The sequence below is a fragment of the Dendrobates tinctorius genome, unplaced genomic scaffold (assembly GCF_039654945.1).
Source record: "Dendrobates tinctorius isolate UK_male_01 unplaced genomic scaffold, ASM3965494v1 ptg000135l, whole genome shotgun sequence".
NCBI lineage: Eukaryota > Metazoa > Chordata > Amphibia > Anura > Dendrobatidae > Dendrobates > Dendrobates tinctorius.
In genome coordinates this window covers 591,598-617,458 of record NW_027361803.1, presented here as the reverse complement: position 1 = coordinate 617,458, position 25,861 = coordinate 591,598, and the positions used below count along the sequence as shown (strand labels likewise).

General features: G+C 44.8%; 1 protein-coding gene across 5 annotated transcripts in view; it reads right to left on the bottom strand.

The window, feature by feature from the left end:
- Window positions 1-3,662: 3,662 nt before the first annotated feature.
- Window positions 3,663-25,861, bottom strand: part of RAB27B (RAB27B, member RAS oncogene family) — a 294,567-nt gene continuing 272,368 nt past the window's right edge. For all 5 annotated transcript variants that reach the window (XM_073543827.1, XM_073543830.1, XM_073543828.1 and 2 more), the window contains 5 exons: window positions 20,672-20,843; window positions 18,325-18,410; window positions 18,010-18,113; window positions 15,930-16,053; window positions 3,663-7,198 (listed from right to left, as the gene is read on the bottom strand). In XM_073543827.1, coding sequence (XP_073399928.1) covers window positions 7,009-7,198; window positions 15,930-16,053; window positions 18,010-18,113; window positions 18,325-18,410; window positions 20,672-20,824 — 657 coding nt within the window. In that variant the 5' untranslated portion in view covers window positions 20,825-20,843 and the 3' untranslated portion in view covers window positions 3,663-7,008. The remainder of the gene's footprint in view (window positions 7,199-15,929; window positions 16,054-18,009; window positions 18,114-18,324; window positions 18,411-20,671; window positions 20,844-25,861) is intronic.

Genomic DNA, 25,861 nt, shown 5'->3' with positions numbered 1-25,861 from the left:
GGCTGCAGTAGGAACAGCACCCCGAGTAACCCCGAGACCCTTAACCCCTATACAGGGATCTGGAATTGTAGCAAGGCCCAGGGGGTAGCTGTCTGGTGGAGCAGTGGACCAGAGCAGGACGGCCGCCAAGGGGTTAAAACTAAAACCCGTAATCGTGGTCAGGAGGTGGGAGTTGGAGGCCGGAGGGCAGCAGAGGGGCAAAATCAGTAGGCAGAAGAAGAGTCAAAAGTCTGGGCCAAGGTCAGTAAAACTAGAAGGGCAAAAAAGGTACAGAATCAGCAGGCAGCAGAAGGGTCAGGAATCCAAGCGAAGGTCAGCGTCAAAAAATCAGAAGAGAGGCAGAGGTACAAAAATGGCAGGCAATAGAATGGTCAGAAATCCAGGCTGAGGTCAGAGTTAACTATAGCAATTCACACAGTGGCACGCAGGGGAACCAAGAATATATCCGGCAGCTTGCAAGACCAGTCCCAAGGTATTTGAGGGATCAGGTCATCCCTCACAGGTTCCCGGACTGATGATGTAATTACGACCGCCCCCAGGACCAGGCCAGATGGTGATGCAGTAAGCCCTACATGACTGACAGAGGGGCGGAACCTGCACCCACCAGATGCCTGCGCAGGAGCCTCTTCTCTGTCACCACCCTCACCCAGGGGTGAACCACGGTGCCTCCCAGTGGCCGAGGCAGGAACAGCCGTCCCCGAGTCCGACGGCGACGTGCCAGTCCGGCCCCTCCTAGTGGCCGAAGCCGGAACAGCAGGCCCCGAGTCTGACAGCGACGTGACAATAGGGCATTGGTGTTCAATTCTCTCACAAATTCAGTGAAGGACTGAGCATCTTCTGACCAAAGTAGTAACATGTCATCTATGTAACGCCCCAGAATAATATCTAGGGGCTCCACCATGATGCTTCATGCTCCCTGAAGACAATTGTATCCTCTGACCAACCTGACCATATTACCTGGTGCATATTCGACACACATGAAGTCACAGCGCATGCGCGGGGTAGAGCGTGATGCGCTCCACCATTACGCAACATGTGCATGCGCGGCTGGACTGCATTTGTTACTGCCATTTTCGTGTTTGTAGGGTGCCAACCTACGTCGAAAGGTAGGGACATCATTTAATTGTCTATTGTGTTTTCCAGGCCTAGTAAAGATAAATGGCCATACACATTTTGTTTTAATTCACTTTTTGACATTTTTAGAGATATAACAAGAAAAGAGATGTTTTATTAAAAACATTTCTGTAGAAAGTTGGTGAACATTATCTTAATATTTACACTATTAAGACTTAAAGGGAATCTGTCACCTTATTTTTCGCATATAAGCTGCGGCCACCACCATTAGCGGCTTATCTACAGCATTCTGTAATGCTGTAGATAAGCCCCCGATGTAACCTGAAAGAGAAGAAAAACAAGTTAGATTATACTCACCATGGGGGCGGTCCAGTCCGATGGGTGTCGCGGTCCGGTGCCTCCCATCTTCATGTGATTATGTCCTCTTCCTTGCTTCTGTCGCAGCTCCTGCGCAGGCATAATTCTCTGCCCCGTTGAGGGCAGAAAGTACTGCAGTGCGCAGGCGCCGGGAAAGGTCCGTCGCCTGCACACTGCAGTACTTTACTCTGCCCTCAACAGGGCAAATCAGTACACCTGTGCAGGAGCCATGCCAGGAAGAGGATGTCATCGCATGAAGATGGGAGGTGCCGGACCCGGACCAGCAAAACCCATCGGACCGGACCGCCCCTGGGTCAGTATAATCTAACTTATTTTTCTTATCTTTCAGGTTACATCGGGGGGCTTATCTACAGCATTACAGAATGCTGTAGATACGCCCCTAATGGCGGTGGCCGCAGCTAATATGCGAAAAATGAGGTGACAGATTCCCTTTAAATTTGGTGAATCCTTAGTCTTTCTTTCTGGTGATTGCAACAGGGTATCAACATATGGAACACCGTAGGCCACCATCCAACACAAGCCAACATCAAAAACAGGCCACCCATCCAGCACAGGCCACCTATCCAACACAGGCCGCCCATCCAACACAGGCCACCCATTCAACACAGGCCACCCATCCAGCACAGGCCACCCATCCAGCACAGGCCACCCATCCAGCACAGGCCGCCATCCAACACAGGCCACCCATCCAGCACAGCAGCACAGGCCGCCATCCAGCACAGGCCACCATCCAGCACAGGTTGCCATCCAACACAGGCCACCATCCAACACAGGCCACCATCCAACACAGGCCACCCATCCTACTCAGGCCACCCATCCAGCACAGGCCACCCATCCAGCACAGGCCACCCATCCAACACAGGCCACCCATCCAGCACAGCAGCACAGCCCGCCATCCAGCACAGGCCACCATCCAGCACAGGTTTCCATCAAACAGAGGCTGCCATCCAACACATGCCACCATCCAATACAGGCCACCATCCAGCACAGGCCGCCATCCAGCAAAGGCCATGTCACAGGGTCCTTCTCCGGTATCACACAATCAAAAGAGCAAGAGAAGAGTGAACAATTCCAAGACCTTTATTTAGGCAAAAAATAAGAAAGGTCCATATACAATCCACCACGCAAAGGATAAGATAGTCCACAACCCGAATGCAATTCAGTAACAGGATAAAAGCCCTGGGAATTGAGAGTCCATCAATCCAGCAGAGGATAACATAGTACATATACTCTTTCTCTCTGAGGTGCTGTGATCACATCATAGTACTTCCACACATGACTGATCTGTGTCTCACCTCACAGATATTTTAAAAGTCCCCCTCCTCATTCACAGGTCGGGGGGGGGGGTAGCAGGGGATCATTGTTTCAACAAGCTAGGTCAATATGTCATTAGCATGCACTGTGGGGGCTAATATCAGATGGCAACAACAGCCACTCATCAATTAGCACATAACTCATCATACAAGAGTACACCATGAAAATCAGTAAAATATTAATACAAACAAAAATGATATCCCACAATCACAGTCACCATCCAGCACAGGCCGCCATCCAGCACAGGCCACCATCCAGCACAGGCCACCATCCAGCACAGACCACCATTGAAAACAGGCTGCCATCCAACACAGGCCACCATCACATACAGGCTGCCATCCAACACAGGCCACTATCCAGTACAGGCCCCCATCCAGCACAGGCTGCCATCCAACACAGGCCACCATTCAGCAAAGGTCACCATCCAACACAGGTTGCCATTGAAAATTGGCCACCATCCAGCATAGACCACCATCCAACACAGGCCGCCATCCAACACAGGCCACCATCCAGCAAAGACCACCATTGAAAACAGGCTGCCATCCAACACAGGCCACCATCAAACACAGGCTGCCATCCAACACAGGCCACTATCCAGCACAGGCCCCCATCCCCATCCAGCACAGGCTGCCATCCAACACAGGCCGCCATTCAGCAAAGGTTGCCATTGAAAATTGGCCACCATCCAGCATAGACCGCCATCCAACACAGGCCGCCATCCAACACAGGCCACTATCCAGCACAGGTCACCATCCAACACAGGTCGCCACTGAAAATAGGCCACCATCCAGCACAGACCGCCATCGAAAACAGGCCGCAATTCAGCACAGGCCTGCCCAGGATGTAGATCAAGACTCCTCCAGACAAGGCAGGAAAATAAGGGACGGACAACCAGATCTGAATAAATCTCTTTATGACATTCATATTGTATATTGGCACAAAAATAAGTACTTTACATCTTCACAATATCAGAAGCCCATTGTATTCCACTGACTTATTTTCTGGGAAACTTTTCCAGATTCTACATTTTGCAAATTCAGATTTTTTATTTTTATTTTTTTTTTTTAAGTTCACAAACGGAAGAAATATTCTTGTCCGTTTGCTTGGTATTAAAGCTTTCAATTCGAAGAAAAAAAACAAAATAAAATTCAACTGATAGCAGATGGGGGGATAGAACATAAGGCTAGGTTCCCATTGCGTTAGTGGCATCCGTTTAACGGTTGCGTTAAACGGATGCGTTAACGCCTATGTCTTTTTTGGCATATTTTTGCCGATAGCGCTAACGCATGGTAGCATTTCGTTAACATGCGTTAACATGCGCTAGCAAGGCAGGTCTATGCAAAGTGAATGCGTCCGTTCGCTGTGCGTTAGACCTAACGCACCCGAAAATGCGGTAGACCGCGTTCAAGGGTGCGTCACAAAGTAACGGAACATCCCTAAGGCATGCCGAATTTGACATGCGCTAGAATGAGTTACTATAATGGCGGCCAATGGGTACTTTAACGCATCCGTTATATAACGTTAGGGCCGCTAAGTAACGGATGCGTTAAACGCATGGCCATAACGCAGTAGAGACCAGCCTCATTGTCATGGGATACTGGCACTTTTTTTTTTTTTTTACAGGCTAGTCTGATGCATTCGCTTTGTTAAAAAAAGAAAAAATAATAATAAAAAAAAATGTATTTCTATTCCCAGTGTTTCAAGTGCTGTCCTTGATAAGTGCTAGTCAGATCAATCACGCTTTATATACAGTATTTTAAATCAAGCCTGCAGGTCAGGCTTCAGAACTCTTCAGCGATCAGCTTTTATGGCCAAGAAAAGCTGCTAACAGCCACAACTTTCTCCTGCAGCGGCCACTACAGGAAAAATGTGGTATTACATGCAGTCCATTCAAATAAATGGAAAAATACTTAATATTTGGACACATCAGGTCCTCCAGAGCCACTTTTTATTTGCGGGTCTCCACTCTGGGGAAAATAGAGGAACGCTCCTAAATGAAAGGGGGGGTGTCTCTATAAAAAAAACAAGTCCGTGTCATAATAAGGAACATGGAAAAGTCATTGATATGATATGTTACATCCCCTTTAAAGATGTTCTAGGAAAGAAAATGTAAAGTTTTAAACCAGTGCTGAACTTATAGGGCTAAAAATTGACAGTCAATTTAATTTTTATTTCGCAAATCAATAGTAACTGTGAAAATCAGAAATTTTGTAATATATCTTACCAGAGAAATCTGCTTCTTTCTTCTCCTGGACTGGTCATTCTCAAAATTCCCAATTTATGGGTGAAATCTGTCTTAAGTGCATACAAAGTTTTCCATTACTGAGCTAGGAGATGACAGTTGGTGCTCATAAAAGTCTTTGGAGAACTGTAATGTCCTCAGACCTCCTGCTGCAAATTCTCCTGATATTAAACAGACATAAATGCGGCAAGTTCTGTCCAAAAGACACAGATATTCAGCTGCAAGTTCTTCTGAAATGGCACAGACATTCTGCTGCAAATTCTCCTGAAATGGCACAGATATTCTGCTGCAAGTTCTCCTTAAATGGCACAAACATTCTGCTTTAAGATCTCCTGAAATAATTCCAACATTTTGCTGCAAGTTCTCCTGTAATCACACAAAGTTTCTGTTGCAAGTTCTCCTGAAATGGCACAAACATTCTGCCTCAAGTTCTCCTGAAATGGCACAGACATTCTGGTGAAAGTTCTGAAATAACACAAATATTCTGCTGCAAGGTCTCCTGAAAATCATACAAACATTCTGCTGCAAGTTCTCCTGAAATCACACATTCTGCTGCAAGTTTTCCTGAAATTATACAAACATTCTGCTGCAAATTCTCCTGAAATCACACACATATTGCATTGCAAGTTCTCTTGAAATAGCAGACATTCTTCAAGTTCTTCTGAAAATACACAGAAATTCTGCAGCAAGTTCTCCTAAAATGGCACAGACATTTTGCTGCAAGTTCTCCTGAAATGGCACAGACATTCTGCTGCAAGTTCTCCTGAAAATACACAGATATTCTGCTGCAAGTTCTTCTGAAATGGCACAAACATTCTGCTGCAAGTTCTCCTGAAATCACACAAACATTCTGCTGCAAATTCTCCTGAAATCACACAACCATTCTGTTGCAAGTTCTCCTGAAATCACACAAATATTCCGTTGCAAGTTCTCCTGAAATGGCACAGACATTCTGCTGCTAGTTCAACTGAAATTACATACAGTTATCCATAGAACTTTATAACAACCAACTGCCACCCCCACTCTCCACAGAATTTTACAAGCACCAACTGTCATCTCCTATCTCCTGTCTTCACTGAATATAGATTTTATCCATAAACTGAGTATTAATCATCAGTTCCAGGAGGAAAAGCAGATTTCTCTGACAAGATATAGGCACCGCTGATATGACCTTATGTGATATCAAAGCCCCGCCTACACACAGATATGCAACGCCCCTTAAAGAAGCTATTCCATTCGAGGTATGACTTAGAAACACCAAGGACCATTATATATATATAGTAACCAAATATACATCAAATCTTACAGCACACCTATGCCGCCCATTCCCAACATTAACAAACGAGCAAAAAAAAAAAAAATCATCCCTGATTGGGACACAATTTGGTTTATCGATAGCAACACTTACACGCACCAAGAAAAGAAACAAGAGACGAGAAGATACGTCGGAATCACTCACAAAGGTTTGGTAGACAGCTAGAACCTCTTTGTCGGACAGATAGAAAAAAACAAAAAAAATGGGAAGAAATCAAGAGGGTGGAGGAGTACAAGGAGGACAGTCCAGGTTGCGTAATCGATTGCCGTGCAGCTTGCTCGCTTGCATACCCTATCCAACTTAATCTACACCAGATGATTAAAAAAAAATAAAATACCCCATTTTTAACCACGGTCACCTTCCCCCCTCCCCCTTTAAGAAACTTTTTTTTTTCTTTGTCTTTTTATAATGCATATAAATATATAAGATTAACACTTTCTTCACAAGAGGTGATAGCGAATACCGTAACAATGAAAGGTCAGGGGGGGGGACAGGTTGGTCGGTGGGATTTTAGTTTTTTTTTTTTTTCCGTTGAAGACTGTGGTAGTGATATGAATCTATGACCGGCTTTAAACGCTGACCACTAGGGGGCGTCGCGGTTGTTCGTCAGCTGTTTCAGATCGGCCGTAGAAGGATCTCACAGTCCGGACATGATACTTTTTTGACTTTTTTGACTTTCTAAACCCTAACAGGCACATTTTCTCCCTCCTTCTTTTGCGTCGTCTAATTTTCCAGCGTTTCCCCCGTTAGCCGCGTCTGGCACTTGGGTCTTGTCCACGCATTGCTCCATGCGTTTCATTATCAAGTCCAGGAGAGTATCCACTGATTTTTCTACGTTCTGTCCCGTTGCAGCGCTTGTTTCAAAGTATGGAATGCTGGAAAGGCAAAAATAATGATATTTTTTTTTTACATTTCTACATCTATTTGCAATTTAGTCAGCTGCAATACCAAGCACTGCCATTAAACAAGAGTGGCGCTCTTTAAGGAAATTAAAAAAAACATACAGATCACCATTTTCAACTCATAAATCCTTGTTAATTATGGTCAAATGCTGAAATTCTGTTTATTTGGTGTTTATTATAAAAAATTAATGCCCTTGAAAAAGAATCTGCTGTGTTGTACATATTGAAAAGCACGAGAAGCTGAGCAGCTTGATATATCATTTTACAGGAAAATATTCAGTAGAACTGTTAATCCAGTTAATGTAAATCTCTGCACTTTCTATACTTAGGAGTCCAGTGGGCGGTCCTACAGTCATAACAGAACCGCCTACTGGACTCCTAAGTATAGAAAATTTAAGTGACTAAAATACAAGTTACACTGAATTTTCTCCTACAAACCTATATATCGATCTGCTCAGCTCTTCCTGCTCTATAACATACTGACACCGTGTTTAATTTGTCAAGCATCCTTTAAAATACTTTTTTGGTCTAATGTTTCATACCCCCGTAGTTTGGAGATCCTAATCAGTAGTTTCATAATCATAGGTTTCCCTATTGATAGCAGCCGCTCTTGGGAGCGTGACCTTGACTGCTCATGGCATAGGACGTGCAGTCTGAGAGCTCCCGGTGCATCTCTTCTAAATCTACTAACATCGACTGAAATATAGCGCATCTTGGTCAAATCCATACAGAAAAACCTTCAAGAGTACTTGGTAGACCGACATCAGGCCTATCTGGACGGTATTGATCAAGAAAATCGAATATTTTCTCTGGTGCCTGTGCTCACAAGGCCCAACCGCATTGGCAAGGAGGCCTGCTGAGGCCTACCAGGCCTACTAAGCCTGTCTCCCTCAAGCTCAGATTCAGCCTGGAAGATCGGGGAGAAAGTCACCCAACAACCATCCGGACCAGCATCCGCTCCTGAGTGAGCTCATATTTGGATTTTACACAACCAAAGTCCAGGACATAGAAGTATCAGCGTGTGGAATCCAACTTCCACACAGCTTCAGCCTCCTACCCGCACTGCGGCTCCCCCGTGGGCCCCCGCGGCAATATAAGGACTTCCACCAGCCCCCAGTGAGGCCTCCGGGACTTATATCCTCCACCGCTACACTCCGCGGTAAGAACCAACTCATATCTAAGCCCATACTGAGAGGCACATCTGCACTCATAATTACTCAATCCTGCAGGCAGAAGCACTGACTCCCGGTCCCGGCAGCCAAGCCCCGAACCGAACAGGCCAATAGCGGCAATCTGGGGTCCTGTTCTTAGCTACCTACAGCCACCGCCGGCTCTATCAGGCCCCGGGACCCCCACCCGCACATAGATTAAGTTGCTCCCAGTAAAATCAGCCAACATAGAGCTTGCAGAGGAGACACGGCAGTTATTGCATCAGCTGCTGAAACAACGCGGCTACATTTATCAGAGCAACGCGCAGGCGCACTGGCACTCAGACCCGGCTGATAACCCCGAGTGATCGGGGACAATAGCGGCAAACCGGGGCTCAAACTCGTAACGCCCGCAACTACCATCGGACTCAGAGGGCCACGTTCTCCCTCCCAACCTAAGGGTTAAGTAGCAAAAACCCAACTCAGCTCACACGGAGCAAAATAGGGGAGCTGCGACAGCTGTAGAATCTGTCACTGATAAAGAGGCTGGATTCACTTCCTACTCACCGGTGCTTGTTAGACCCGCGCGCAGGCGCAGTTACTCCCGGCCAGGCTGACAACCCTGAGTGCTGCGGGACAATAGCGGCTAACCGGGGTCCAGACATCCACCGTCCGCAGCCACTGCAAGGCTTAGAGGGTCCCGGTCTCCCTGCCAACACATGGAACAGAGCCGCCCGTGGCTTGAGTGGCTCACACAGAGCCATAAAAGAAGCCGCGTTCACTGCCGAATCTGACAGAGCGGCTAAGTTTACTTACACAGTGCGCAGGCGCGCACTTCTCCGACGCCAACAGCGCTGACTATGGGGGAATTTACTCCAACTCCAACGGCATAGCGTCCTCACAGCATAGACGCGCCCACCTCCTCCCACACAGGCTGACAGCCTCGAGCGGCGCTGGGTAATAGTGGCCGCCGCAAGAGCATTCTAAAGTAAAAATACAGACACAAGGGGGGTTGGGCAGCCTAGGGCACCACCACTAAATAAAAACCGCCACCCCCCACCACCAGATTTCACCCCTGTAAGCACCAATTACAGAGCGAATAGCTGCCACATCTACAGCACAAGCACGCTCTGATTAAGCTTAACAAGCGCATAGAGAGCAATAAAGTAAAACTGTGACAACAGTAATTTTATTAAATATATAACCAAGGGGGTAAAAAGAAGAGGAGAGAAGGAAAAAAAAAAAACCTCAACCTAACAGACCTTACTTGAACGTCTTACTCTACTCCCCCCTTCAGGATCTCTATACCCTGGCTCTCACATATCATTCTTGATATATAGGATTAAAGGTCAAATAAATCACTGACATCTGACCCCCATCTTCACTACCTCAGACCAAATATATAATCTAAGCAACCAGATATAGGTCAAAAGACCATTGAACCTCACCCCCACTACTTACTTGAGGTCCTAAACCCCGTAGACTTGGCTGTTAACCTCTCTCGGATCCGTAGCCCTGAGTACTGTTTCACATTGACAATATGAGCCAAAGTAAACAAAATAGCCTCAAACAAAACAAAACATCCACTTCTACCCCTTCTATACCTACCAAGGCTGACAAGGACAAGGGGAGTAAGTCTCACCCCTCTTCTGACCTAGTCAACACGACCAGCCCCACAAAGTCACCCAGGACACCCCATAAAACAACCTCCTCTATGGACACGTCAATCTCTACCAAAAGAAGAAATCCTGGGGACTGGAGCGAACACTTCTCATCCATGAGGGATCCCAAAGACGACACTGAAAATGACTCATGGTCCTCGTCTCCAAACCTTAGCCCTGATAAATCAAGGACAAAATTGGACACTTCTGAAAAAATAAGCCACGACACTATTTAGGCCTATATGGTCTCCCTGGCGGATAAAATAAATAATAATCTTAAAATCACTTTGGAGTCTACTCTGAAATCCCAGATGAAGATTTTCAAGTCTACATTCCAAACCTTCAACCAAAAATTAGAAAACCATGAAGCCAGGATTGTATCCATAGAAAAGAAAACTGAAAAGACCCAGGATGAAAACCAACAAATCAGATCGGAACTCACTCAACTGAAAAGCAAACTAGCAGATCTGGAGGACAGAAGTAGGAGGAACAGCATAAAAATCAGAGGGATGCCTGAATCTGTTACTCCTGGCAAGCTAGAAGAATACGTTAAAAAGGTATTCAAAAAAATTGACCCATCCTTGTCACCCCAAGACATAATAATAGACCGAATACATAGGTTGCCTAAGCCTGCTCACCTGCCTAAAGACCTTCCGAGGGATACTATCCTTCGGATTCATTTTTTCCACATTAACGAACTTATCCAAATCAATGTCAGAGACAATGGCGGATTCCCAGAACTGTACTCGCACCTCAAACTGTATGCAGATCTCTCAAAGGCTACTATAGAAGGCAGGAAATCATTCCGAGACATCACCACCCCGCTAAGAGATAACAATATACAATACAAATGGGCATTTCTGCTGAAGTTACTGGTTCACTACAACAGCAAAACCACGGCCCTGTTATCCATGAAAGATGGCAACAGATTTCTTAAAGCCCTGAACATCAAACCCAAGACCAAGCCTGCTTCTTTCCAGGACGCCAAGACGACCACCTGACCTCTCGTCTCACATGAAGCTTTTTATTGATTGGGTTCATTAGTGTTCCACTATGCTTTATCTGTTAACGTATGTTTTCCTTTCTCCAGGCCCAAGTTTGTAATAGGCCTGTAAAACAAGGCAAGTCTAACATTGTAACATTTTTCTTGTTCACGTTTATACCCCATGGACTATAGGTTCGTTTGTCCGTTCTTCCATCCAGTAGATCCAGGATGCCTATCATCTTCACCACCGAAGTGGTCACCGGGGACACTCTTCCACGAACTTTTCCCCTAAGGTTGAGTAGAGACCGCCGGCGCGGCCTACTCCCAGTGGTTCTTGCAAATTTTTGATTAAGTTTGCTATTGTTCTCTATATCATTGGCTTTGCTTTTCTTTTTCTTCCTTTTTCTGTTTTGCAGTTACAACAAGTGATCATCTACACACCCATCCATCTGAACCCAAGATTCTCCTAATGCTACAACTTCTCTGGTAACCACAACAACTTCGGCACATTCTCCCCCGAAACAGTACTTTCTGAACATGAAGATCAGCTTGGCCACATACAATGTCAGAGGACTAAACAGCCCCAGGAAACGGTATGTAATCCGTCATGAGGTTAACAAACTGGGCTCTGACATTGTGTGTCTCCAAGAGACCAAATTCAAACATGACTCACACCCCAATTTCTCACACAAAAATTTCCCACATACTTTTGAAGCAGCAGGTCCTAAAAAAAAGGCGCTAGTTAAAAACACTCTCAATTTTAAACTTATTGGAGAACTCAAGGATGACAAGGGACACTCCCACATCTTGATTTGCACTATGAACAACTCAGTTTACACTATTGTAAATGCATACGTTCCCATTATAAGACAACTAAGGTTTCTGAATAAACTGCTCAAAAAAATCAATCAAGTTAAAAAAGGCTCATTGATACTCTCAGGCGACTTCAACATGGTCCCAGACGGAAAGATAGACTCCTCAGCACCAAATAGGCACAAGACAGTGTCACTCAATAGCTGGATGTATAGCAACGAGATATTCGACATATTTCGTTGTCTAAACACCACCTCCATCGAATACAGTCACTTCTCAGACCCCTACCATACAGCTTCAAGAATTGACTTGATCTTAACAGGTATTTTTTCTCTCCCCAAGTTCATATCAGTTTCCATACTCCCAAAAACAGTATCCGACCATGCCCCAGTAATAGCAGTGTTCACAGAAGGCCCAGCCATTAACAAACATTTCCTCTGGAAATGCAATTCTTCAATATTAAATGTCCCACACATAAACTGAGAAATTTCCACAGCATTAACAAACTACTTCAAGGAGAACGAAGCAGATCTTTCTAGCCCTTACACATGCTGGAATGCCCACAAGGCAGTGTTGAGGGGGGTTCTGATTCGGATCTCTTCAAAACTAAAGAGGGAAAATAGAGAAAAAGATATCAAACCTACAAAGTCAAATAAAAATTAAAGAAACCCTAACCAACAACCCCAGCTCATGCCACAACACCCAATCAGAACTCTCTAGGCTCAGACAGGAGCTTAGGGCACTAATCTTCTCGTTTTACGAATCCGCAATCCCGTTATATGTCCAATAGACTAAAAAATCTTAGACGCAAGCATAGAATAGATGCCATCACATGCCCCAACAACACGCTCCTGTCTCACCCGCAGGACATAGCAAACTCCTTTGCAAAATTCTATGAAGATTTGTACAACATTAATCGGGTTTACCCACAATCTAACGCCAAGCAGTCAGACGTTCAAACATTTTTGGCCTCAGTGAACCTTCCAAAACTAGAAAAAGCCCACATGGACCTCCTAACCGCCCCTTTCACAGCAAAGGAAATTTTGGACACGATCAGCCGTTTAAAATCGTTCAAAGCCCCAGGCCCAGATGGGTTCACGAACGACTATTACAAAGCTTTTGCCAATATTCTAGCCCCCCATCTCACTAAGATCTTTAACACCGCTTCTAACACCGGGCACTTCCCAAAGGAAATGCTCGAAGCCACCCTTGTCCTAATCCCCAAACCAAACTCAGACCTAACTTTCCATGAAAAACTGCAGGCCAATATCTCTAATTAATACGGACATCAAAATTTACGCAAAAATCCTTGCAGACAGACTAAATTCACTTTTACCAAAACTAATAGACAATGACTAGATTTTGGTTTTGTCATAAACAGACAATCAGTAGATGGCACAAGAAGGCTGATAAATCTAATAAAATTAATTAATTCAAGGAAAATTAAAACCACAATAATCTCGCTAGATGCGTAAAAAGCTTTCGACCGCCTAAACTGGGACTACCTAACCGCCACCCTCAAAAAATTTGGCTTCCAACAAGAATTCATTACCAGCATTAAGCTCTCTACGCCAATCCCTCAGCCAAAGTCTATGTAAATAATCATCTCTCAAATCCCTTCCAAATTACAAACGGCACAAGACAGGGGTGTCCATTATCCCCCCTATTATTCGTCCAAGCCATGGAACCCCTAGCTCAGTTAATTAGAGAAAACCCAGACATACAAGGTATAAAAGCGGGACCTAAAGACTACAAAATAAGCTTATTCGCCGACGACATAATCCTTACTATGTCAAACCCGGCCAAATCCATTGCAAAAGTACAGGACTTGATGTTGAAGTTTGCCAAAGTGTCCTACTTTAAAATAAACGAGCTAAAATCAAAAATACTTCCTCTAAACCCAGAAGATACTCAGATCGAAACGATCAAACACCTATGCCCCTGGAGCTGGGCATCTGAGCATATCACTTACTTGGGACTAAAATTTTCAAACAACATTTCCTCCCTAATCCCGCTTAATAAGAAATCTCTAAATGAAACCATCTCGAAAGATATGCTCACCTACGGAGAAAAAAACCTTTCATGGTGGGGTAAAATCATCACTTTTAAAGCATAAATTCTCCCCAAAATACTATATCTTTTCAGGTCGCTACCCTTGCCCATCTCTACCTCTTTACTTACGAATTTACAAATCAGAACCAACAACTTCATCTGGGGAGGTAAGAAGGCGAGGGTCGCCACAAACATTCTCCACAATAACAGGAGATTCGGTGGAGCTGGCTTGCCAAATATATCGGCATATTATTTCTCTTTTCTAATTAAGCAAAGCCTTCCTTGGTGGCCACTTCCCGACCCTCCAGCGTGGTATAATCTCGAATGCGTACTAAACAACAACTATTCGCCTTCTCGCCTTATACTAGAATCAATTCTCCTCAAAAAAGACCATTCACCTTCACACCCCATCTTCCGTGCCACACTTGACGCATGGAAAGAACTTAAACAAAAAGAGGCACCAGTAACAACAACCCACTAAGATCCCTCTCACTTCATATCATCACCTCCCTTTTTGATCAAGAATTAGCTCCTATTAGGGACGACCACGGCATCAAGAAACTCAAAGACCTCCATGGAGAACACTCGAACATCCCTTTCAGTGTCATAAAAGATAGAGTCAAGGTCCCCTCTTCCTCGTTCTACGATTACATCATTCTAAAAAACCTCATATTGAAATTCATGAAAAAGAATCCGAAACCCTCAGAACCCATCATTAACCTTTTTAATAATAAAAGCCATAAAATCTTCTGGAGTGTTTCATACATCTATAGGTGGATTAACAACAGCTACAAGTTTGTTAAAACAAGCAACATAATAAAATGGGAGCAGGAACTCAACCTGAGCCTTGATATGTCGGATTGGGAACATGCCTGCTCTACCTCCATGTCCGCGACCATGTCGATGTCCCTTCAGGAAACACACCACAAGGTTCTCTCCCGCTGGTATCATACCCCAGCAAAACTATCAAAAATCAATCCAGAATACTCCTCACTATGTTGGAGAGGATGCGGACATTACGGAAACCTGCTGCATAACCTCTATGGAGAGACGTGTCCCTCTTCATTAATTCTCTTCTTCCCGAGCCTATGACCCTCTCCCCCCAGCTAGCTTTATTGTCCCTAAACTCTCAAGACATAAACCACTCATTTATCCCCTTAATCATCCACATCCTGCTAATCACTAAACGTTCCATCGCCTTCTATTGGAAGAGACCTGATGTCCCCAAAATTCAGGACATAAAGGGTCATATATCACTCCACAAGTCCTTTGACTTGAAAATGGCCACTGTCAACAATAACCTCGACCAATATACAAGTAAATGGTTCAGATGGATCACTATATATCCTTTAAGTTAAGGACATATTGTAACGGGGTTTTTTCTTTTTTTTCAAGACAATTGATTTAAGCTGTTGATTACTGCTCTGTGTAGTTACTGGATTCACTTACATGACTGCATAACTTACTGCTTTGACTCACAAAATGTTATATGATCGGGAGTTTAACAGGACCACCTGGTCCCTCCCTTTTCAACCCTCTCTCCATCCCCTCCCCTCCCTCCCTTCCCTTCCTTATCCCCCCCCCCCCCATTATTGTTGAAAATCCTTCAATAAAAATTATTTGGAAAGATTGCCGCCGCACTTGATGAATACAGCTGATCATGTAAGGACCCATTCCATGTAACAATACAGGATACATTGTGCATACCAAACTATTCACCCCTTCAGCCTTTATGTTACTTTTTGATCCATTCTTATGTAGCTTTGTATGGCGGTTACTTTCCAAGGGGGTGAATAGATATGCGCTGTTCTTTCTGCAAGGCTTTAAGTTATTAAAACGCATGCCAATATTTTTTCCTCATAAAGGCAAAATACTTAGTATCTGCAACCACCACTAGAGGGAGCTTACTGTACTCGAAACTTGAAATAAAATAGTATACCGTAAGCTCACTAGCTCCCCCTAGCAGTGGCTGTAGGTAGCTGCAATTCTAAGTAAAAAATTTAAAAAACAGAAATCAACCGTGTATACAGCAGGGGATTATTTACCCGTATTTATCGGCAAGCTCCTTTGCTTGCCTCTCGTTGACCTCTCTCTGATCTGCCAGGTCGGCTTTGTTACCAATTAATACAATATCGGGATTCTCACAGTAAGCGTTTGCTTGAAGTTGACCTGAAATAAAAAGAATCAAAAAACTAAACATTTCGTAGAAATCATGGGATCTTATAACAAAAGTCGAAGTAGGGATCCAACCCTCCCCAAAAAAAAGAAAACAGGATCACAGCGTGCAGGTGTAGACGCAGAAGAGCATACTTTAAAGACATGAAAGAGGAATGTGTATTGTGGTATGTTCACAGCATGATGCCCCCACATTATGAAGCCTCCACAATGCCCCCTATACGATTTGTTGTTCCCAGGTGAGCTGTTCAAGTCTGTGCTGTGTGTGCCATCATTGTTTCTGAGAGTAAAATGCACCAGCCAAATGATGGAGAATGGAGCTGACGGCTCCCTGCTCCACCATTATATTCAACTGCCCTCACTTAATATGACTGCCTCGTTCCCATGATGAGTTGCACAGGTCTGTGCTGCATGTGGCTCCGTGCAGCAAGTTCAGTACCATCATGGCACCTGCTGTGCTGAGAGTCAAATGCACAAGCTGAATGGTGGAGTATGGAGCTGACAGCTCTCTGCTCCACCACTGTATTCAGCTTCTCTCACAGAATATATGACTGTTATTATATAGCTATCACATGGGTGTCACATCCTCCTGGGAGACCTGGAGTTAAAAAGGTCATGCCGGTGTAACAGGCCAGATTAACCCCCCGCCCAGAATATACCCAGGGTTAAAGTGGCCTAGGCCAGATTATACCCCTCCGTATCAGAATATACCCCAGCTGCTGTAGATCAGGCAGTATAAGAGGCCCCAGGCAGACCACAGGGGGGCAGAGACAGCGAACAGAGTCCCAGGAAGCACAGGGGGCCCCAGGCAGTGCACAGGGCCCCAGGTAGTGCACAGGGGCCCCTGGCAGCGCACAAGGCCCCTGGCAGCACACGGGGGCCCCAGGCTTATACAATTTTATGTCCCTACATATACTGATTCTGGGAGTTTCTTCCTTGCCGGTGAAAGAATATTCTTCCTGGAAAGAGTTGAGCTGTGCAGTTGGGAGTAGTAGTTGAAGTGATCTATGTGCAGTAAGTAGCGCGAGTGTTTATCTCCTTGTCCTTATTCCTATTTAGTTTGTTTATTCCTCCCTTTCCCCTTCCTTCTCCCTATTTATGGTGAGTGTTTTTGTATGATAGTGGTATTCATTTGTCCTGGTTTGTCTTTATGTCTTGTTTTGCTTACTTTTTTGTCCCATGCCTCATGGGGTGGGGGAGGGAACAGATTAGGGTTTAACAGCAGCATAGTAAAATCGGAGACCCATGCCTCTCTACCATCAAGAGTACCACTGGGACAGGGATAGTTAGGGTCCCAGTTCCAGGGACGGTTTTAGACCCCTTTCCCTTCAGAGAGTCACATTGTGACAATAGCACTGTGAACTTACAATTGCTCATTTTGCCTTTCTACCCAGTTAATTATTGTCTACTCTATGTAGAACCAGGAAGTCTCTTGTCTCTTTCATGATTTATTCCCCTCTTCGACTCTTGACTCAGCTGCTCTGCTCCTAACCCCCAACCCCGACAGAGACTTTTGAAGTAACTCATGCAGAGAAAATTGACCTCCTGTTGCCACATAGTGCTTAGAAGGATTCAGCTAGTCAGTTTATAATCATGTGATGTCATGGAACTAATGGAAAACCGAAGAATTAACTGGGTAGAAAGGCAAAATGAGCAATTGTAAGTACACAGTGCAATATATTAAGAGGATACAAACTTTGATGGAAGGAGGAGGAGGAGAAGAAGGAGGAAGAGGAGTAGGAGGAAGAGGAGGAGGAGGAGTGATTCTGTAATACTTTTCTGGATAAAAAGCTAAAAGTTCATACTGTTTAGATCACAGGGGATTGTCCAAAGTGGATGCAACTGTAGAAAACCATCAGCAATAGGATGTGGACTATACAAACTCCTGGATGAAGGAAGCTTCAATATTGGAGCTATTCCTCATAGTGGATATGGATATTTTACACTTACTCATCCAATTCCGAACATTCAGGAAACTCTGCTGACTGGTCAGGTCAAACATTAGAAGGAAACCCATGGCATCTCTGAAGAACGCTGTGGTAAGGCTTCGAAACCTGGTAAGATTAATTTATTTTTATTAGGGTAACATAGGACATTAGAGCACACATACAAAAGCGGATATTTCCTGTTTTTCTTTGCAGCTCACTTCTCAGCTTTGCTTTACAGGCTGAGACAGAATGTGCAAAGTCACCTCATTATTATTAGAGGGTGCCAACCAATCGCGGAATATTTTTGCATTTTAGATGGTTAGAAAAAATACATTACCTCTCTTGTCCGGCTGTGTCCCACAGCTGCAAATGCACCTTAAAGGATTTGCCCTGTGTGCCACCTGGTCCTGCATTGTTGTAAACCTGCAAATCAACACCAGAGTTAAGTTTTGCATTCTACATATCCTACAATGAATACATTTTGGTACTTAAACCATTGCATCTACCGTGTTTCCCCGAAAGTAAGACCCTGTCTTACATTAATTTTACCCCAAAAAGTCCCACCCTGTCTTACTTTCGGGGGAGGTCTTACATTAGCCGAAAAAAAATGACAATTTCTTTTTAACCAATAAATTAACATTTATTAACATGCTGTTATACCCCATAACAGTGCCGTATCCCACTGCACACAGCCCCACACCCCATAACAGTGCCGTATCCCACTGCACACAGCCCCACACCCCATAACAGTGCCGTATCCCACTGCACACAGCCCCACACCCCATAACAGTGCCGTATCCCACTGCACGCAGCCCCACACCCCATAACAGTGCCGTATCCCACTGCACACAGCCCCACACCCCATAACAGTGCCGTATCCCACTGCACACAGCCCCATACCCTATACAGTACATGTTTCCCTACTTGGTTTTTAAATGCTGGACGTTTTCCTCTGCGGTGCGGCTGTGGGTGTGGAAGGCCTGTGCTGCAGGGAACGCTGTGCCAATCAGCAGGGAAACAGCGGTGACGTGGGGCTGGGGCGGCCAATTACAGCCCGAGCTGCTGGACCAATCAGTGCTCAAGCCGGGGGCCGGCGGTGACGTGGGGAACAGGGGCGGCCAATGAGCTGTTGAGCTGGGTGGATTGCGGGGTTAACACGGCGAGTTAACCCCATGAGCGCTGGACCCGCCCAGCTGCACCTGAGGACACCTCTGGAGCCTGGGGACCCAATGGGGGACAGCGGCGGCCCAAAGGTAAGGGCCTTACATTTCACAGCGGCCCCCAACCCTGCCTTACATTCGGGGGAGGCCTTACATTGAAGGACCCCCCCGTAACCCCCACCCTGTCTTACTTTCGGGGGGTCCTACTTTCGGGGAAACACGGTATGTGTAAAGCAAATATTTCAACTTTGATCACACGGTCACTAACTTATTCTGGATCAGCACATGCTTTTACTGTTTATGTCACCTGATCTGATTCTTTTCCCCCACCCACAACCAACCACTAGACACTTACCACTCTAGACCACCAGGGTGGTAACACCTTCACCACCCTCAGTCACCAGGGATTTTAACAACAACCATTTAAAAACCACTAGACACCATGGATGTTACCAATAATTCCTTTACCAACCAAGATAGCCTGGGATGTTAAAAATAACCCCTAAGCCACCAGGGATTTTACTGATAACCTTTCATTACCACACACACACTTCAAAAAATAACCCAAACACCTCTTTAAACCAATAGGAATTTCACCGATAAACTCTTTACCATGCCTGATCAACAGACTTGTTACCATTAACTCGTTTTCCACCGTAGACCACCAGGGATGTTACCAATAACCCCTTTACCACCCTAGACCATCAGTGATGTAACCACTACTCTTTTATCACTGTAGGGCATCAGAGAGGTTGCCAATAACACTTTTATCACAATAGACCACTAAGGATGTTAACAATAACTACTTTACCAGCTTAGATCACCAGGGATATTTACAATAACCTCTTTACCGCCCTACACCACTAGGAATGTTACCAATACTCTTTTACCACCCTAGGGCACCAGAGAGGTTACCAATAACCCCTTTATCACCATAGACCACTAAGGATGCTAGCAATAACTCCTTTACCACCCTAGACCACCAGGGATGTTACCAATACTCTTTAACCACCATAGGCACCAGCTAGGTGGCCAAGAATCCCTTTATGACCATAGACCATTAAGGATGTTAAAAGTAACGCTTTTACCACCCTAGACCACCAGGGATGTTACCGATATTCCTTTTATCACATTCGATGTTAAAAACGATCCTTTTACATCCCAGGCGACCATCTTTTACTGATAACATCTTGACCATCATGGATGTTACCAATAACCCTTTCCCCACCCTAGACCACCAAGGAATTTAACAGTATCCTTTTTACCAACTCAGGCCAGCAGACTTGCTATCCCCACCCCAAAAAAACACATAACCACTCAATACCAGCAAAGATGTCACTGCTAACTTTTTCGCCCCATCCTAGACTTCCAATGATTTTCCCAAGAAATTCTTTAATACTTGAAACCACTATTTATGTCACCGATAGAACATTTCGTACACTAGACCACCAGATGTGTTCACAATAAAAAATGTTATACTCTTCAATCAATTTTTTGCCTTTTAGTACAGGAGTCATCACTTACTACTCTCTTTTCCCGGAAGTCTATGCCAACTGTGGTGATGAATTTGGGATTGAACTTGTTATCTGTATATCTGTACAGGAACGTGGTCTTCCCAACACCCGAATCTCCAAGGGCCAGGAGCTTAATCAGATAATCATAGTCACCATCCGTCATAGTGTACACTGCGGTGAACCTAAAACACAGGAGGGAAAAGAAACTCTCAGAACTGAAAATGACTTCTAAGTATTTCCAATGGATGTTGGATTTTCAAAGGTAGCAAATACTAATATCCATTATCTTGCTAACAGACAGTGCCAATTAACTTACATAGTCCTTGGATATACATTTTCACTGTTACGAGTCAGTTATAGCCTGTCCTCTTGTCTTAAAGGGGACCCGTCACTTGAAGTAATATGTCATTTCTTTTACCTGGTGTAAATGCCGCTGTTCTCCTGAATCTGACGATGTTTTTCTTTTGTTCCTTCGCTTCTTCATTCATGAGATATGACCCCATCTTCCCTGTATTTAAATCTAGTCTTTTTTAGGCAAGAGGCGGGACCTTCCAGAAGGCGTCCATAGATAGAGCGGAGTCCCGCCCACTTAGAGAACAGGTCTAAATTTCTGTACAAGGAAAATAGAGCCATATCTCAGGAACGGAGAGGTGTAGGAGCAAAATAAAAACTGCGCCAGATTCAGGAGAACACCACCTAAAAAAATACATATTTATGGAAAGTGACATGGCCCTTTAAACTATGCCTTTGTAATTCCTTCAGTTGTGTATTGAAGACTATGATCTTGAAAACCATTAACAAATTTCTTTCAAGTAGATCCAACCTGTCCATGTACACATTATAGTCTATGTGGCATGTACTCAAAGTTATCAGCTGAATGTTGAGCCAACATTAATCCAAAAAAAAGGATTGTCCCGATCGGACATGTGTAATGCCATTTTTGAAAGGTACAGAAAAGGGAGCTAAATTTTAGTCAACATCGACCCTTTACTTCCCTTGACCACCAGGGACGTTGGCACTGACCTCTTCAAAACACAAGACTGCTCAGGATCTTAGTGCTACCTAAACGAGACTAACACATTATAAGAACATACGAGCAGGCTAGAGAGACAGTAAAAACATAAACAGTCAAGTGACACGGTCTCAAAATAAGGACGCTGGGTACAGGTTATAGTGCAAAAATGAGCAAGACAAGAGCATACGAAGGAGAAATGCACAGGAAACCATAAATGTAAAACATAGTTTATTAAAGATAATTAAAACTAATACATAAATAAAGCAGAGTGTAAAACAATTATAGAGAAATGTGCAGAGCTGTGTTACATGAGAGCTGTGGTGCCACCACCCCAACGCGCGTTTCGGCTTCCGTGCCTTCTTCTGGGGGGTCACATCTCTCTATAATTGGTTTTTACTCTGTTTTATTTATGTGTTAGTTTTAATTGTCTTTAATAAACTTGATGTTTTACATTTATGGTTTCCTGTGCATTTCTCCTTCGTATACTCTTGAGACTCCCACACTGGGCACCTGAATTCAGTTACTGGGTTTCTGTTCCACATCCTCATATTTTAACCAGAGCAGAGAGCCAATGCAGAAAGCGCAAGGGCGGACATATCATTGGTGCAACCTGTGCAGCTGCATAGGGGCCCAAGAGGTAAGAGGGCCACCTTCCACCAAAGATCGTAGAATTATAAGACCACATGCCAGTAAAGGATCCAAATACTGTTCCTTCACAGGGACCCTGTTCTGTCCATCTTGCCCTGTCGGACCCGTCCTGTCCATCATTACACGATCAGTCTATTGATATGAATGGGCGCTGTGTAATGCTTAACTTCCCCTGTGGAGGCGCTGCAAGGAGACAGTTGCTGACAGGTTTCCCAACATTACAGATGATCACTGGGGGAAGAAACACTGACGATGATTTATTTTCTTGGGCTTTGCAGACATTTTTTTCCTCCCATGATAATTTCTGCAGGAATGGGACGTGTCAGCTCGGCAGAACAGCTGCAGGACAAGGATGAGGTGTATGGATGACTCAGTCTATTCAAGTCTACTGCTCTCCATAGACAATGTCCTCATTACAAGAGGGTTGTGTATTCTCAGCAGAGACAGGGCGCACTTACTTATGACAGCCGGCTGTCACACCATGCCTCTCACATGCCTATAAACAAACCGGGCCGGCAATTAATATTTATACTAATTAACTACATTCATACACAGGAAACGAGGCTGATCTATCAAAATAAGTCTCATTACTGCAGCACTGGAGGCCGGCGATCAATCTCTCTGATTGGAAAGATCATCCATCCATTAATCCATTCATGAAGCCGTCCATCCACCCATCCGGACCGACCAGCATGACAGAGAAATACTGCAGTAATGATCACCACTAACTGGATGACAGATGGGCGGGCGAATAGATAGATAATAGATAGAAGATAGATGGATAGATAGATAGATATTAGATAGATAGATAGATAATAGATGATAGATAGATAGTAGATGATAGATAGATAATAGATAGATAATAGATAGATAGATAATAGATGATAGATAGATAGATTATAGATATAGATAGATAATAGATGATAGACAGATAATAGATGATAGATATATATATAGATAGATGATAGATAGATATTAGATAGATAGATAATGGATGATAGATAGATAGATAGAAAGATATATGATAGATAATAGATAGATAGATGATAGATAGATAGATAATAGATGATAGATAGATAGATGATAGATATATAGATAGATGATAGATAATAGATAGATAGGATAGAGAGATGATAGATAGATCTGACAGATGGATATAATATTTATCTTATATCTATTTATCTGTCATATCTATTATCTATCTATCTTTTTTTATATACACTCACTGGCTACTTTATTAGGTACACCTGTCCAACTGTGTGTTAAGACTTAATTTCTAATCAGCCAATCACATGGCGGCAACTCAGTGCATTTAGGCATGTAGACATGGTCAAGACAATCTCCTGCAGTTCAAACCGAGCATCAGTATGGGGAAGAAAGGTGATTTGAGTGCCTTTGAACGTGGCATGATTGTTGGTGCCAGAAGGGCTGGTCTGAGTATTTCAGAAACTGCTGATCTACTGGGATTTTCACGCACAACCATCTCTAGGGTTTACAGAGAATGGTCCGAAAAAGAAAAAAAATCCAGTGAGCGGCAGTTCTGTGGCCGGAAATGCCATGTTGATGCCAGAGGTCAGAGGAGAATGGGCAGACTGGTTCGAGCTGATAGAAAGGCAACAGTGACTCAAATTGCCACCCGTTACAACCAAGGTAGGCAGAAGAGCATCTCTGAACGCACAGTGCGTCGAACTTTGAGGCAGATGGGCTACAGCAGCAGAAGACCACACTGGGTACCACTCCTCTCAGCTAAGAACAGGAAACTGAGGCTACAATTTGCACAAGCTCATCGAAATTGGACAGTAGAAGATTGGAAAAACGTTGCCTGGTCTGATGAGTCTCGATTTCTGCTGCGACATTCGGATGGTAGGGTCAGAATTTGGCGTAAACAACATGAAAGCATGGATCCATCCTGCCTTGTATCAACGGTTCAGGCTGGTGGTGGTGGTGTCATGGTGTGGGGAATTTTTTCTGGGCACTCTTTGGGCCCCTTGGTACCAATTGAGCATCGTTGCAACGCCACAGCCTACCTGAGTATTGTTGCTGACCATGTCCATCCCTTTATGACCACAATGTACCCAACATCTGATGGCTACTTTCAGCAGGATAATGCGCCATGTCATAAAGCTCGAATCATCTCAGATTGGTTTCTTGAACATGACAATGAGTTTACTGTACTCAAATGGCCTCCTCAGTCACCAGATCTCAATCCAATAGAGCATCTTTGGGATGTGGTGGAACGGGAGATTCGCATCAGGGATGTGCAGCCGAAAAAATCTGCGCCAACTGTGTGATGCCATCATGTCAATATGGTCCAAAATCTCTGAGGAATGCTTCCAGCACCTTGTTGAATCTCTGCCACGAAGAATTGAGGCAGTTCTGAAGGCAAAAGGGGGTCCAACCCCTTACTAGCATGGTGTACCTAATAAAGTGGCCAGTGAGTGTATATACATTATATTATCTATTATACAGATATCATCTATCTATTATCTATCTATCTATCTACTACTGTATATTATCTATCTATCCATCCATTTATCTCATATCTCTCAGTGTGCAGCCCTGTTGGCGTGTTGCTGTGGGCCCCGTGTTGCTGTGGGCCCCGTGTTGCCGTGGGCCCCGTGTTGCCGTGGGTCCCGTGTTGCCGTGGGCCCTGTGTTGCCGTGGGCCCCGTGTTTGCCGTGGGCCCCGTGTTTGCCGTGGGCCCCGTGTTTGCCATGGGCCCCGTGTTTGCCGTGGGCCCCGTGTTGCCGTGGGCCCCGTGTTTGCCGTGTGCCCCGTGTTTGCCGTGGGCCCCGTGTTGCCGTGGGTCCCGTGTTTGCCGTGGGCCCCGTGTTGCCGTGGGTCCCGTGTTTGCCGTGGGCCCCGTGTTTGCCGTGGGCCCCGTGTTGCCGTGGGCCCCGTGTTTGCCGTGTGCCCCCTGGCGCCCTCCCTTTAGTGCCTCATGCAATATTCCGAGTGGACAGCACAGGGTGGAATGTGCATTTACAAGTGTCTGAGAAAACCGGCAGAGCGAGTTGAGCGGGTGCAGAGACCGGAATAACCCGATGTAGGATAAGTGGTCACATGTGAAGCGGGGCCCACAACAAGGCGCCTCGCAGGAATGTCCACTGTGCTGACAGAATGTACTCGGCCTTCACTTCTTCACAATGACTGCACAGTAAAGCTCAGGTTTAAAGCTACATGACATGGCTCCTTATACATGTTGGGGGGTCATTAATAAGCTGGAGGAGGGTATCCTGAGAGGTTCTCTGGGACTTTAATATTGAATAGGTCATCAAAGTCTGATTGGTGGGGGTGTGACACCCGGCGCCCCGCCGACCAGCTTCTCTTGGTGTCGGCGGCAGCTGGAACTGCTCAGTAACGAAGCTGCACAGCTCCGTCGACAGAAAAGTGGCCATGGTTGGGTACTGCACATCCACCACCTATTGATATGAATAGGGTTTAGTGGGAGGATGTGCAGTACCGGTCGCGGCCACTAGATAGCGTCACAGCCCCACCGATCAGACATTGGTGACCTATCCTAAGGATAAGCCATCA